This window comes from Equus caballus, chromosome 6 (genome assembly GCF_041296265.1).
Source record: "Equus caballus isolate H_3958 breed thoroughbred chromosome 6, TB-T2T, whole genome shotgun sequence".
Lineage (NCBI taxonomy): Eukaryota > Metazoa > Chordata > Mammalia > Perissodactyla > Equidae > Equus > Equus caballus.
Window position 1 is genome coordinate 8,251,485 of NC_091689.1, and position 12,189 is coordinate 8,263,673.

At 47.3% G+C, this 12,189-nt stretch overlaps 1 protein-coding gene across 5 annotated transcripts in view; it reads left to right on the forward strand.

Annotated features, from left to right (window-relative positions):
* The window catches only part of PLCD4 (phospholipase C delta 4), a 23,031-nt gene extending 11,013 nt beyond the window's left edge, over positions 1-12,018 (forward strand). Inside the window, exons 6-17 of one of the 5 annotated variants that reach the window (XM_070269260.1) lie at positions 138-369; positions 3,064-3,265; positions 4,238-4,382; positions 5,021-5,173; positions 7,504-7,698; positions 8,992-9,148; positions 9,507-9,623; positions 9,862-10,034; positions 10,597-10,744; positions 11,119-11,268; positions 11,347-11,496; positions 11,756-12,018. In XM_070269260.1, coding sequence (XP_070125361.1) covers positions 138-369; positions 3,064-3,265; positions 4,238-4,382; positions 5,021-5,173; positions 7,504-7,698; positions 8,992-9,148; positions 9,507-9,623; positions 9,862-10,034; positions 10,597-10,744; positions 11,119-11,268; positions 11,347-11,453 — 1,779 coding nt within the window. In that variant the 3' untranslated portion in view covers positions 11,454-11,496; positions 11,756-12,018. Of the gene's footprint in view, positions 1-137; positions 370-3,063; positions 3,266-4,237; positions 4,383-5,020; positions 5,174-7,503; positions 7,699-8,749; positions 8,846-8,991; positions 9,149-9,506; positions 9,624-9,861; positions 10,035-10,596; positions 10,745-11,118; positions 11,497-11,698 lie in introns of all 5 variants that reach the window. The other 4 variants (XM_070269262.1, XM_070269263.1, XM_070269261.1 and 1 more) reach the window with 4 other exon arrangements.
* The last annotated feature ends 171 nt before the right edge of the window (positions 12,019-12,189 follow it).

A 12,189-nucleotide genomic window follows, 5' to 3' on the forward strand; every position in this document is an offset into this window, starting at 1 on the left:
ACTCTAAATGGCAGGAGTTCTGTGGGAGTTTTCTGGAAGCATGTTTGGATCCATCTGTCAGTATGATTGGACAAGTCAAACCCATAAAGTTTGCTGCTAAAGGGTTCATCCACTCTCCCCTATACCCTCTCTTGCAGACAGCAGACACGTCCCAGTCTGGGACTCTGGAGGGAGAAGAATTTGTCCAGTTCTATAAGGCATTGACTAAGCGTCCTGAGGTGCAGGAAATCTTTGAAAACTTTTCAGCTGATGGGCAGAAGCTGACCCTGCTGGAATTTGTGGATTTCCTCCGAGAGGAGCAGAAAGAAGGAGACCATGCTTCTGACCTTGCTCTGGAACTCATCGACCGCTATGAGCCTTCAGAGAGCGGTAAGAGGAGCAGGGTGGAGAGGCACCAGACATGGGCATGGGGAGGGGGACCATGATTAGAAAGGTCCAGAGACAAGCAGGCTTCTGCTGACTCAGGGAAGACTGAGTCCACCCCTACCCCGGACCCCTGGCCAGTCATCTTCATCTCATTCACCCACTCCTTTGGATGGAGAGCAGCCATTTCCTGCCCGGATAGGACAAGAGTCTCTTCTGTAAATGCTAGATCTCTCAGGAAGAACATTCCATAAATCCCCTTTCCTCTACCATGCTCATGTTTTACATCCTTCACTTTCAGGAATTTCTTCCCAGTATCAGCCATTGTCCTCAGTGGAAATGGAAAATCCTTGGTCCTCTTGCTTTGGCTCTTCTCCTCTAGTGCATATGATTCTTTTTCCTCTAGTTCCCTTCATGGTTCCTGTCTGCTGTCTCTTTCAATGCTGGCTCTCTGCCCTTTCCTGGGCTTTCTCCAAACCCTCCAAGTTGTTCTTGAGTCTTTAAGCCCCTAAGCCAAGAAGCTAGTCAGTCTTTGGCTGAGGGGGATGAGGAGGAGGCCAGTCATTCAGCTTTGAACAAGCACAGCTACAATACACCCTCTGTGCCCTCAGACTGTTCCCCTTACCCCTTCAGTAGATACCTTCCTGCCCCCCATTCCCTCCAGGAATTTACTTTATTAATAATAAATGGTTTACAAGGTACTTTCACATCCCTTACTTCATTTAGTCCACACTACTACCTTGTAACTCAAAAGCAATAGTCTTTATCAGGCCTTTGCTAAGTACCCCTTAACGTGCTAATATTGCTACATGTCTTTTCTCTTCTAATCCTTCCAAAGGCCCATTGAAGTGGGTTCTATTATTGTCAGCTGTGCCAAAAAGGAAAAGTGAGGTTTAGAAAGATGAAATGACTTCCTCAAAGCCAACAGCTAATGAGAGGGGAAATTGAGATTCAAACCCAGGTCATCTGACTCTTACCTGGTGCCTCTCTTGAGAATGAGGATTACAGATGAGATGAGATGAGAGCTAGACAAGTGACCCAGGTTTCCTAGGTCTCAGCTCCCACTCCTTTTCACTCATTCATTCACTCACTACTTCAGCTAATGCTTACAGGGTACCTGTAATGTGCCAGGACCTATGCTAGGCACCAGAGATACAGTTGTAGGTCAGACGAGGACACTGCCTTCATGGAACTTAGAGTCAAACAGAAAGTGTTGAAAGTCCTGATTCCAGATTCACGTGAGTGCTCAGAGAAGAAAGGAAGCTGTAAAGCAATCATTTCAAAAAACTAAATAGAAATGTCGGAGGGTTGAGAAATAGGATCTTCCATTCCCAGTGCAGGATCCAATATACATCAGTTAAATTTATTCTACCTCTCCCTCCTCTTGGTGCTCCCTCTTCTTGCACTCAACAATCAGGTACTGTACTCTGGCTGCAGGGTGTCGTGTCAGTCAGGAGATCTGGGCTCAAATCCCCGCTCTGCTTCTTACTCTGTAACTTTGGGCAAGTTGCTTAACCTACCTAAGACTCAATTTCCTCATTTGTAAAATAATTTGTGATCAGATGAAATAATGCACATGAGAAGTATCTTGCAACTGTGGACTTACCCTAGCAATTTGAGTTATTACTGTCAAGAATGAAACTTCCTGCCCAACTTCCCACCATTCTCCACCACCTCCAGGCCTTGCCAAACCTGGAGGGAGGAAGCAGGGCATGAGAATCAAGGTGTTCCACCTACCAAGGGAACCCCACTGCGGCAGTGTTACCCTCAGTGAGGTTGCACAGCACAGTGGTGTAGGATGTGGCTCTGACACCTGGCTGTCTGGGGTCAAATCCCAGCTCCTTCACTTACTAGTTGTGTGACCTGGCATAAGTTACCTAACCTCTCAGGGCAGATTATATTATATCTATCTTGTGCTGGTGAGAACATTAAGAGAGATGCTGCCTGTAACGTGCTTGGCTTAGAGCAAGTGCTCAATAACTGTGAGTCATCGTTGTTGTTATTATATGAAGCCTGTGCTGAGATGGGTGAGGGCTATGGAAGAAGTGACAGGGCCCTGCCCTCAGAGAGAGTGTAGTTGAAGGGCATATTGGACAAACACTCCTCAAAACACCGTATGGGAATTGATGTGAGAAAGAAACCCTCAGATCATAGTTGGCAGCAGCTAGGTAGCCCAGGGAAGAAAACACAGGTACCTTGGTTGTGTCACAAGTCTTTGTTTGATTCTCTCTGGGCCTCAGTTTCTCCATCTATAAACTTAGCCCCTTGGACTGAATTATACTCTGCTGTCCATTGTGGTAACCATGAGCTCCACGTGACTTTTTAAATTTAAATTAACTAAAATCAGAATTTAGAATTCAGTTCCTCAGTCACACAGCCACATTGCAAGTGCTCAGGAGCCATGCATGTCTAGAGGCTACCGTATTGGACAGCACAGAATAGAACATTTCCATCACTGTAGAAAGTTCTATTGGACAGCACTGGACTAGAATGATCCTGATGATTCCCCTTGTAGCTTTAACGTTCTCTGAGGGCAAGGATGATTGAGGGTGGGGCAAGTTTGGGATCTGGAGGCTGGGAGTGGAGACCGTCTGAAAGGCAGGACTCTTGGGAGGGGTGGGGTGGAGGATGGGCTGCAGGTGTGCTGGGGTGCTCCCACTCAGAGCTTCTCACTCTAGGGTCCTCTACTCCACACCCCAGGCAAACTGTGGCACGTGCTGAGTATGGACGGCTTCCTCAGCTACCTCTGCTCAAAGGATGGAGACATCTTCAACCCGACCTGCCGCCCCATCTACCAGGATATGACTCAACCCCTGAGCCACTACTACATCAACTCCTCTCACAACACCTACCTAGTGGGGGATCAGCTTTGTGGCCAGAGCAGCGTCGAGGGATATATACGGTGCAGTGAGGAGGAGGGGAGAAGGGGTCTAGCTCATGAGAAGGGAACACCTATGGGAAATTGGGGGGCGCTGTCAGTGGATAATAGGGATTGAAAAGATGGTGTGGTGGGTTTGGGGCTGAGGATCCCTGGATGCCTGAGAAACTTGGAGGAGATACTGAAGAGTGGCCAGGAGTTACATTGAAACCCACTGGTAAATGGAGCTTCTCTCTCTTTCAGAGGCTACGAAACTCTCTTGGAACTCGGAGGTCCTGACAGATTTATTTTGAACAAATAAATAAACTAAATGTTAAATAGAAGGCAGTAGAGCATAGGAGTTAAAAACATAGGTTCTGGAATCAGACCATTTGAAATCAAATCCTAGCACCCTCACTTGGTACTGGGGGGGCTAAGTATTTAACCTCTCTATGCCTCAGTTTCCCTATCTATGAAATAGGGATGATAGCAGTGCCTATTCTTTCTGCGTTGTTGTCAGGATTAAATGAGATAATCCATATGTTAGTAGCTAATAAATGGTACCTGTTTTTATTGTGATTAATCATGGATTAGATAGAATAGTCAAGAAATCTTTGTAGTGCCAGCAACTGATCTAGTAGCTTCAAGGGATACAAAGATGAGTGGAGCATAAGGTTTCTGCCCTAGGAGAAAATAAAGTGTAAGTTTCCTGAGAGTTTGAATAATTCAGGTGTTGTCTAACAATATACAACTGGAATGCCAAAAGCATCACGAGGCAGTATGTGATGGCTTGCTAAGGAGAGACTGTGAGTTGGGTGGGGTGGGGGTCGGGGGGAGACCAGTGTGAGCTACAGCAGTGTCCCAGTGGACACAGAAGGGTCCTTGGAGATGTAGCTTGAAGGGGTCTTGACTGATAAGTGCTGGGGAGCACTATTCCCTCCAGAGTGGGGAGAGGGTCCCTAGGTGAAAGATCACACCTTGATCCCTCCTGTCCCTGGGGTGCTGGGGTTCTTGCAGGGCCCTGAAGCGGGGTTGCCGCTGCGTGGAGGTGGATATATGGGATGGACCTAGCGGGGAACCTATTGTTTATCATGGACACACCCTGACCTCCCGCATCCTGTTCAAAGATGTCGTGGCCACTGTAGCACAGTATGCCTTCCAGGTGGGAGCCCCAGGATGGGAATACTGGTGAGGCAAGAGGGTCTGAGGGAAGAGTGCCTGGCTCTGGGTCTGGGGAGGGCGGAGGGACGCAGGGGAGGTTATGTCAAATGGCATATATGTAAAAGGGATTTTAACTGTGCAGCATCAGGCAAATATTAAGAGATTATTATGAAGAAGTGTTAGATGTGTTAATAGTAATTAGTAATCATAAAGGTAATTGCTAGAGATTAGTAACTATTACTTTTAACAACTTCTGTCATCCATCTGGGAGAGGGTGGATAAGGAAACAGAGAAAGTGGTGGGAGTGGCTGGGGGACAATAGGAATCTGGAGATGAAAGCCCGAGAGTGTAACATGAACATATAACTGGGGGACTGGCCTGGCCTTCCCTCTCTGAGCCTGAAAACTCAAAAATCCCAGAGGGACCTGAGTCAGATCTGGCATGGGTCTGAGATTTGGGGTCCCAAGAGTGACTTTGAGATGTGGGGTAGGTCCCAGTCCTAGCAAGACCTATTTGAAGCCTGGAATGGAGTTGGAGGAATTTAGCAGTCAGGGTACCCATTGAGTAACAAGAAGGGCCTGGAGAAGCAAGGTTCCAGGCTTTAGAACCCTGGCTCCAGCGCCCCCTCTCCTCCATCAGACATCAGACTATCCAGTCATCTTGTCCCTGGAGAACCACTGCAGCTGGGAGCAGCAGCAGATCATGGTACAGCACCTGACCGAGATCCTGGGGGAGCTGCTGCTGAGAACCACCTTGGATGGACTGCTGCCCACTCAGCTGCCCTCACCTGAGGTAGGGACCCTGTTTCCCAGCCCAGGCTCTACTGCGGCTTCCATGTCCCCCACCTTGTCTCCCTTCCTCCATGCCCCTCTTGTTCCCTTCTTCTCACCCTTAGATGGACCATCTTGCTCTTTCGTATCCTTGGAGACTTTAATTTAAAAAATGTATAATTAGGGGCCGGCCTGGTGGCACAGTGGTTAAGTTCGCACATTCTGCTTTGACGGCCCGAGGTTTGCTGGTTTGGATCCTGGGTGCAGACATGGCACTGCTTGGGAAGCCATGCTGTGGTAGGCGTCCCATATATAAAGTAGAGGAAGATGGGCACGTATGTTAGCTCAGGGCCAGTCTTCCTCAGCAAAGAGGGGAGGATTGGCAGCAGGTGTTAGGTTTATTATAAAATAAGAAAATAAAAAATATATAATTGAACACAAAATTCTATTTATAGTTCTTTAAATTTTTTTTTTAAAGCTTTTTCTTCTTTTTGGGCAGGGGAAGATTTGCCCTGAGCTAATAACATCTATTGCCAATCTTCCTCCTTTTTTCTTCCTCCCCCACCAACCCCCAGCCTCTGTACACAATTGTGTATGGTTGTAAGTTCTTCTGGTTCTTCTGTGTGAGCCGCTGCCACAACATGGCTACTGACAGACAAGTGGTGTGGTTCCACACCCAAGAACCGAATCTGGGTCGCCAAAGTGGAGCACGCTGATATAGTTCTCTAAATTTTAAATCAATTATTTACTTTATATTTCTTTTCCCAATGAAAATTTCTTAATTTTTTTCGTGATAGTTCGTAATTGTTGTAGACTATACGAACAATATAGAGAAAGGGAAGTCCCCCCACCATAATTTCAACCTCTCCCATAACAGCTATCAATAGATTTTTTAAATGCTCATGTAAACATATATGTGTATATATATTCACATTTTTAAAAATGTGAATGACATCATCCTTTATATGTCACATATAATATATATCATGGATGTCTTTTCATGTATAATTTGTTTCCTTTTTTTTTTTTGAGGAAGATTAGCCGAGTTAACATCTGCCACCAATCCTCCTCTTTTTGCTGAGGAAGACTGGCCCTGAGCTAACATCCGTGCCCATCTTCCTCTACTTTATTATTATTATTTTCTTACTGAGTTATTGATAGGTTACAATCTTGTGAAATTTCAATTGTACATTAATGTTTGTCAGTCATGTTGTAGGTGCACCACTTCACCCTTTGTGCCCACCCCCCACCCCACCTTTCCCCTGATCCATCTTCCTCTACTTTATATGTGGATGCCTACCACAGCATGGCTTGCCAAGTGGTGCCATATCCGGACCCGGGATCCGAATTGGTGAAGCCCAGGCCACCGAAGCGGAATGTGCACCCTTAACCGCTGCGCCACCGGGCTGGCCCGTTTCCTTTTTAACAGCTCTATGGTATTCCATTTCATGTTATGGACCATAATTTATTCAACCAGTAGATGGTAAAAATAACCAGTAAATGGTAAACATTTAGGTTGTTTATAATGTTTGACTTGTAGATACAGCTTTGCCCGTTCACTCTTTCTTCGAGATGGATTCCTAGAAGCAAAATTGCTGTGTTGAAGAGTTAGCATGTTGACATTTTGGTTATTATTACCAAGTTGCCCTCTGGGAAAAATACCAAATTGCATTCCAACCAACAGTCTAAGAGAATGACCACAAGTAACTCAAATAGTGAGATGATTCATAATGGCAAGATGAAAAAAAAGTCAAGATTTTTAAAAGGGAAGGTCTGTGTTTTCTTCTTTTGAATTGATATTATTTACCCACTTTTATTGGGGTTTATAATATTTATTGATGTATAACAATTTTTTAAATGTTAAAGATATTAACGCTTTGAAAAATATTTTTTGCAGTCTATTTTTTCTTGTCTTTTAGCATCTTCTGCCTTAGAATGTTTTTAAGCTTTATGTAGTCCAACCTGCCACATATTTTTGTCTTCCAAGTGTTCATTTCATGTTTCTAAAGGCTTTCTCACTTAAAATTATTCAAAAAGATCCTCCCTTTTGTTCTAATACTCTTATGTTCTTTATATTTACATGTAAATCTTTAATCTATGAGGAATCTTTATGTGTCAGATGTGAGGTAGGGTCCCCACTGATTTTTTCCCGTACGAACAGAGATGTTACAAGTCTGTTTAACAATAGGGGATCTTTACTGTATGTATCCAGCAGCCTTCCTGTAGGAACTTCTCAGCACTCACTTCCTTCCTTTGCCTTTGAGGTGACCCTGTGAGAGCAGTGGGACCTGCATAATCCCCAGGAGGGTCCCAGAGCCGACAGGTAGACAGGCTCCTTCATTTGTCCCCTAGGAGCTTCGGAGGAAGGTCCTGGTGAAGGGGAAGAAATTAAGGACACTTGAGGAGGATCTGGAGGAAGAGGAAGAGGAGGAAGAGCTAGAGCCTGAACTGGAGGGGGAGCAGGAGGATGAGCCGGAGCTGGAGGCCCAGTTTGAGTCTGAGTCCCAGAAGTTGAGCCCTCGCAGTAAAGACAAAAAGAAGGAGAAGGTAGGCCAGGAGTGTGGTCTTTCTGCTCTGGCATTTGGTCAGTCTGTAGCACATGCTCACATGTGAAGAGACTGAAGTCAGGCAGGGTGGAAGGTCAAGGAGCAAAATGCCCCTTGCCCTCAATGAAAGAGGCGTAAGAATGCATACATGACATCACTATATATTGCCATATATAGATATATTGCAGTGCTTTCCAGCTTCCTTGCGCCATGAAATCTTTTTTTAATGAAATCTTACATGGAAGCTCAGTATACAAAATAGATAAATGCAGAACCATCCTACTTGAAGCACCCATTTGGCTCTCTCTGGGTCCCCTGGGTGACTCCTGAGACATCTTTGTACTACTTGTCAGTCACCTTAAAGGCCAGTTTGAAAACCACTGATGGGGGTGTGTGGGTGCAGTATTATGATATTGGGGAAGAAGGGCTTACTGGAATGACTCCTGTGACCTCAGCTAAAGTGGGCTTAGTTAGAGAAAGCTTCTTGAGAGGAAAAGGTGAGGCTGAGGAGGGGCCAGAAATAGCCAAAGAGGAGGAGCAGGAAGAGCTGGGGAAGGGGAGGGCTCTGAGAAGGCTGGCAAAGTGGTCCATCTCCCTGTGCGGAAGGGCTGCTGTCGGTGGGACCGCCAAGATCCTGGTGTGAAGTCTGCATTTCTCTCTCTTGTGCACTTGCTTGGCTCAGCTGACTGACTTTTAGTTTATTTTGTTCTCTCTGGTGCTGTGGTGTCTAACCAGCTGCCATGTCTAGGGATGGAAATGGGAATTTAGGAGACAAATCTAACGATGTTGCTCTGGGACCCTCACATCCTTCTAGGTGTGACTATCATGACTATTTGCATACCTTGACATATCTGTCTGGGTTCATGTACATTTTGACCCCAAATTAATTTGTTTTAAAAGATAAGAGGTAGGGAGGATGACACCTCTCTGTTTAAAAATAACAATAAATTAAAAGCTCAGAAAGGAACATAGAGCAGACCCTTCAAGCCCAGAGGCTGAGGCTGATCCCATCAATATACACAGACTGCCTTTATTCCCATTCCCATCCCTAGGTTGTGATGTGCCCGCTGTTTTGTCCGCCTCCCTGTTGTGAGGTTATGGTCCAGGCTCCTATTTCCAAGCCTGGGGTCCTTCTCTTTCCCAAGCAGGTGAGGCAGGATGGAGAAAGCAGTGGGGAGGCAGTGGGCAGAGGCTTAGGTTGGGTGGGGTAATTTAGATCTTGGCCATTGGCTTCTTCCCTCTCAGACTGCTGAGTGTTCAATTCTATCTTCCTCTCTACTTTCTCCTTTTCCAGAAATTCAAGCCCAGCTTGTGTCCATCTCTCTCTGCCCTGGTTGTGTACTTGAAGTCTGTCTCATTCCACAGCTTCACTCATTCGAGGGAGCACTACCGCTTCTATGAGATATCATCTTTTTCTGAAACGAAAGCCAAGAGCCTCATCAAAGAGGCTGGTCAGGACCAAAAAGGAAGGACAGGGAGGGAATTGGGATGAGTAGGGTCAGGTCTGAAGGGCAGGCAGATGAGTCCCAAGAGAAAGGACAAGGAAGCTAAGGAGGGACAGGGGAGCTAAGAAACTCCTCAGAGCAGGCACAGGGACGGGAGTTATGAATAATGGGCTCAAGACTCTAGGGAGAAGAACGCTGGGGGAGGAGGCAGGATGGAACAGAGTGGAGAGGCACAGTGAAGCTTTCTGGAGCCAGCCTCAGGAGAGGCCGGGGAGAAGAGTGAAGTGGGTGGCAGAGTCCTTGGGACCAGGGAAGTGGGAGGATCCGCCCCACTTTCATCTCCCTATCTACACCCTTTTTACAGGCAATGAGTTTGTGCAACACAACGTCTGGCAGTTAAGCCGTGTATATCCCAGTGGCCTGAGGACAGATTCGTCCAACTACAACCCCCAGGAACTCTGGAATGCAGGCTGCCAGATGGGTGAGGGGCAGTAGGGACAGGGAAGAGGGAGTGGAAGAGCAACAGGTGGGAAACTAAGTCCTGGGTGGCAGTAGGGCCAGGGAATGCTCCAAGAGTGCTGGGCTGAGAAAGATGCTATCTATGGAGGTCTTGCCAGCAGGCCCTTTTATACCCGCTCTGTCTTCTTAACTCCCTGAAAGAGGGCCTAGTGGCCTCAAGGTGAATCCTTCCCCCCCCCCTTTTCTCTGGGGCCTCTTAGTGGCTATGAATGTGCAGACTGCGGGGCTTGAGATGGACATCCATGATGGGCTCTTCCGCCAGAATGGTGGCTGTGGCTACGTGCTGAAGCCAGACTTCCTGCGTGATGCCCAGAGTTCCTTCCACCCTGAGAGGCCCATCAGCCCTTGCAAAGCCCAGACCCTCATAATCCAGGTATACTGGAAAGAGAAACTGTTGGGAAGAAACTGCGATAGCTAGGGTAGAAGCCATGGGAAGAGGCGGCTAGGCCTGACAGGAGTGTGATGGGTGGAAAGTTCCTCGTGACGGGTAGGGTAGCCTGATGTGAACAGCATGGATTTTGGAGCCAGTTGCCTAGTTCAAACCCATTTCCTAGTTGTGTAATGCTGGGCAAGTTCCTTAACTTTGAGTTTTCTCACCTGTAACACTGGGGGAATAATACTCCCTACCGCACAGCGTTGTTGTGAGTAGTTAATACAAAGTGCTTATGATGATACCTGGTACATAGTAAGTGCTATACAAGGGGCTGCTGTCATTAACACAGCTACTTTCAAACCTTAAATTTCTACTTGGGTGCATTTTAGATTGGAGATAGATTACTAGAAGAAAACATATTACCCATGAAGGATTAGCTTTGCAAACCCAAAAGCTACAGCACAAGATTCTGTGTCTCCCTCTTCCTTCATCCTCCCCCACTTCCCCGGGGTGTGAGAGCTGGAGGGGACTGGGCTGAGCAGGAACTAGTGATGTCCCAAAGCCCTGGTTGCAGGTGATCAGTGGTCAGCAACTCCCCAAAGTGAACAAGACCAAAGAGGGCTCCATTGTGGATCCACTGGTGAGAGTGGAGATATTTGGCATCCGCCCAGATACAACCTACCAAGAGACCAACTATGTGGAGAACAATGGTGAGAGACTGGGCGGTACTGGAGGCAGGTGGGAGGAGCACCACTGTTTCCCTACCATCCTGCCCTCCATTAAGTACATTCTGTGTCACCAATCCCTCTCCCCTGCTTCCATGGGAGGCAGTGTGGAATGTGATAGAGAATAGGGGCTTGGATGTCTTGGGTCTGAATCCTGGCCCCTCACTTACAAGCTCCAGTGACCTGGGCAAATTGCTCACCTGGCTCTGAGCCTCAATTTCCTCACCTGTAAAATGCTGATTGCTATGAAAATTAAGTGAGAGAACACAGGGAAAGCAACTCAGCATAGGCCTAAAGGAAACAGTCAACAATGTCTGTTCTTCCATTCCCTCCCTCATTCCCCCCGCCCCACCCCTCAGGTTTTAATCCATACTGGGGGCAGACACTCTGCTTCCGGGTCCTGGTGCCTGAACTGGCACTGCTGCGTTTTGTGGTGAAAGATTATGACTGGAAATCCCGACATGACTTTGTTGGTCAGTACACCCTGCCTTGGACTTGCATGAAACAAGGTGAGCCAGTCCTTCGACCCCTGGCCAACACCCCAGCTCTGGCTGCCTTCCTAACACCGTCCTCCTGCCCCTTTCCAGGTTACCGCCACATACACCTTCTCTCCAAGGATGGCACCAGCCTCCAGCCAGCTTCCATCTTTGTGCACATCTGCACCCGAGAAGGGCTGGAGGGGGATGAATCCTGAGGCGGGCACTTCATGGGAAGGGTGGCTACACTGGCTTTGGATGGTAAGCAAAACCTGGAAGGATGCTCCAGAAAGCAAACAGAGGTGGTGAAAACCAAGCTTTGGACTGTGCGTTCCTAGGCACAAAATTATCTCCCCCTTCCTAACAAGCAAACCTAGGACCTGACTGTTTACCTTTCTCTTCCCTCCCTTCGTTTTCACCCATCTTGGTATCCTTCCTGCCCTTTCCCTTTGCATTCCTTCAGTCCTTTTGCTTTAGGTTCAATCTCATACCCAGATTTAGGACTAATCTCTCCCATCAGCTCTAGCTCAAAGGCAGACTACAACTGGAAATCCAGAGGGCAGAGAAACCCAGAGGCATTATCCCCTCCACCCCTCACTTCCTCCAAGATCAGAGCCTTGGAAAAACAGATCCAGCCTCAAGGCTCCCCAGGCAAAGGCTGAGGAAAGAGACCTGACTCCCAGACTGTACTGTGACTCTCAAGACAACACCGTATAGCCCCCAAATCCCCAGTGGACTGCTCCTCCCTAGTCCCACCGGTATAAATACAGCTGCTCTCCCCAATTTGGCTTGAGTACGGTCTGTCATTGTTGGGCAAGAAGGGGAGGTATGAGGTTTGGGGGACATTTGGGTAGATAGGTGGGTCAGGGAAAAGGTGGAGAAACCAGAGATTTCCAGGGCCCCCTGCATGTGCTGCATAGGAAGGGTACAGAAGTGTGGCTTCTAAGGGGCAGG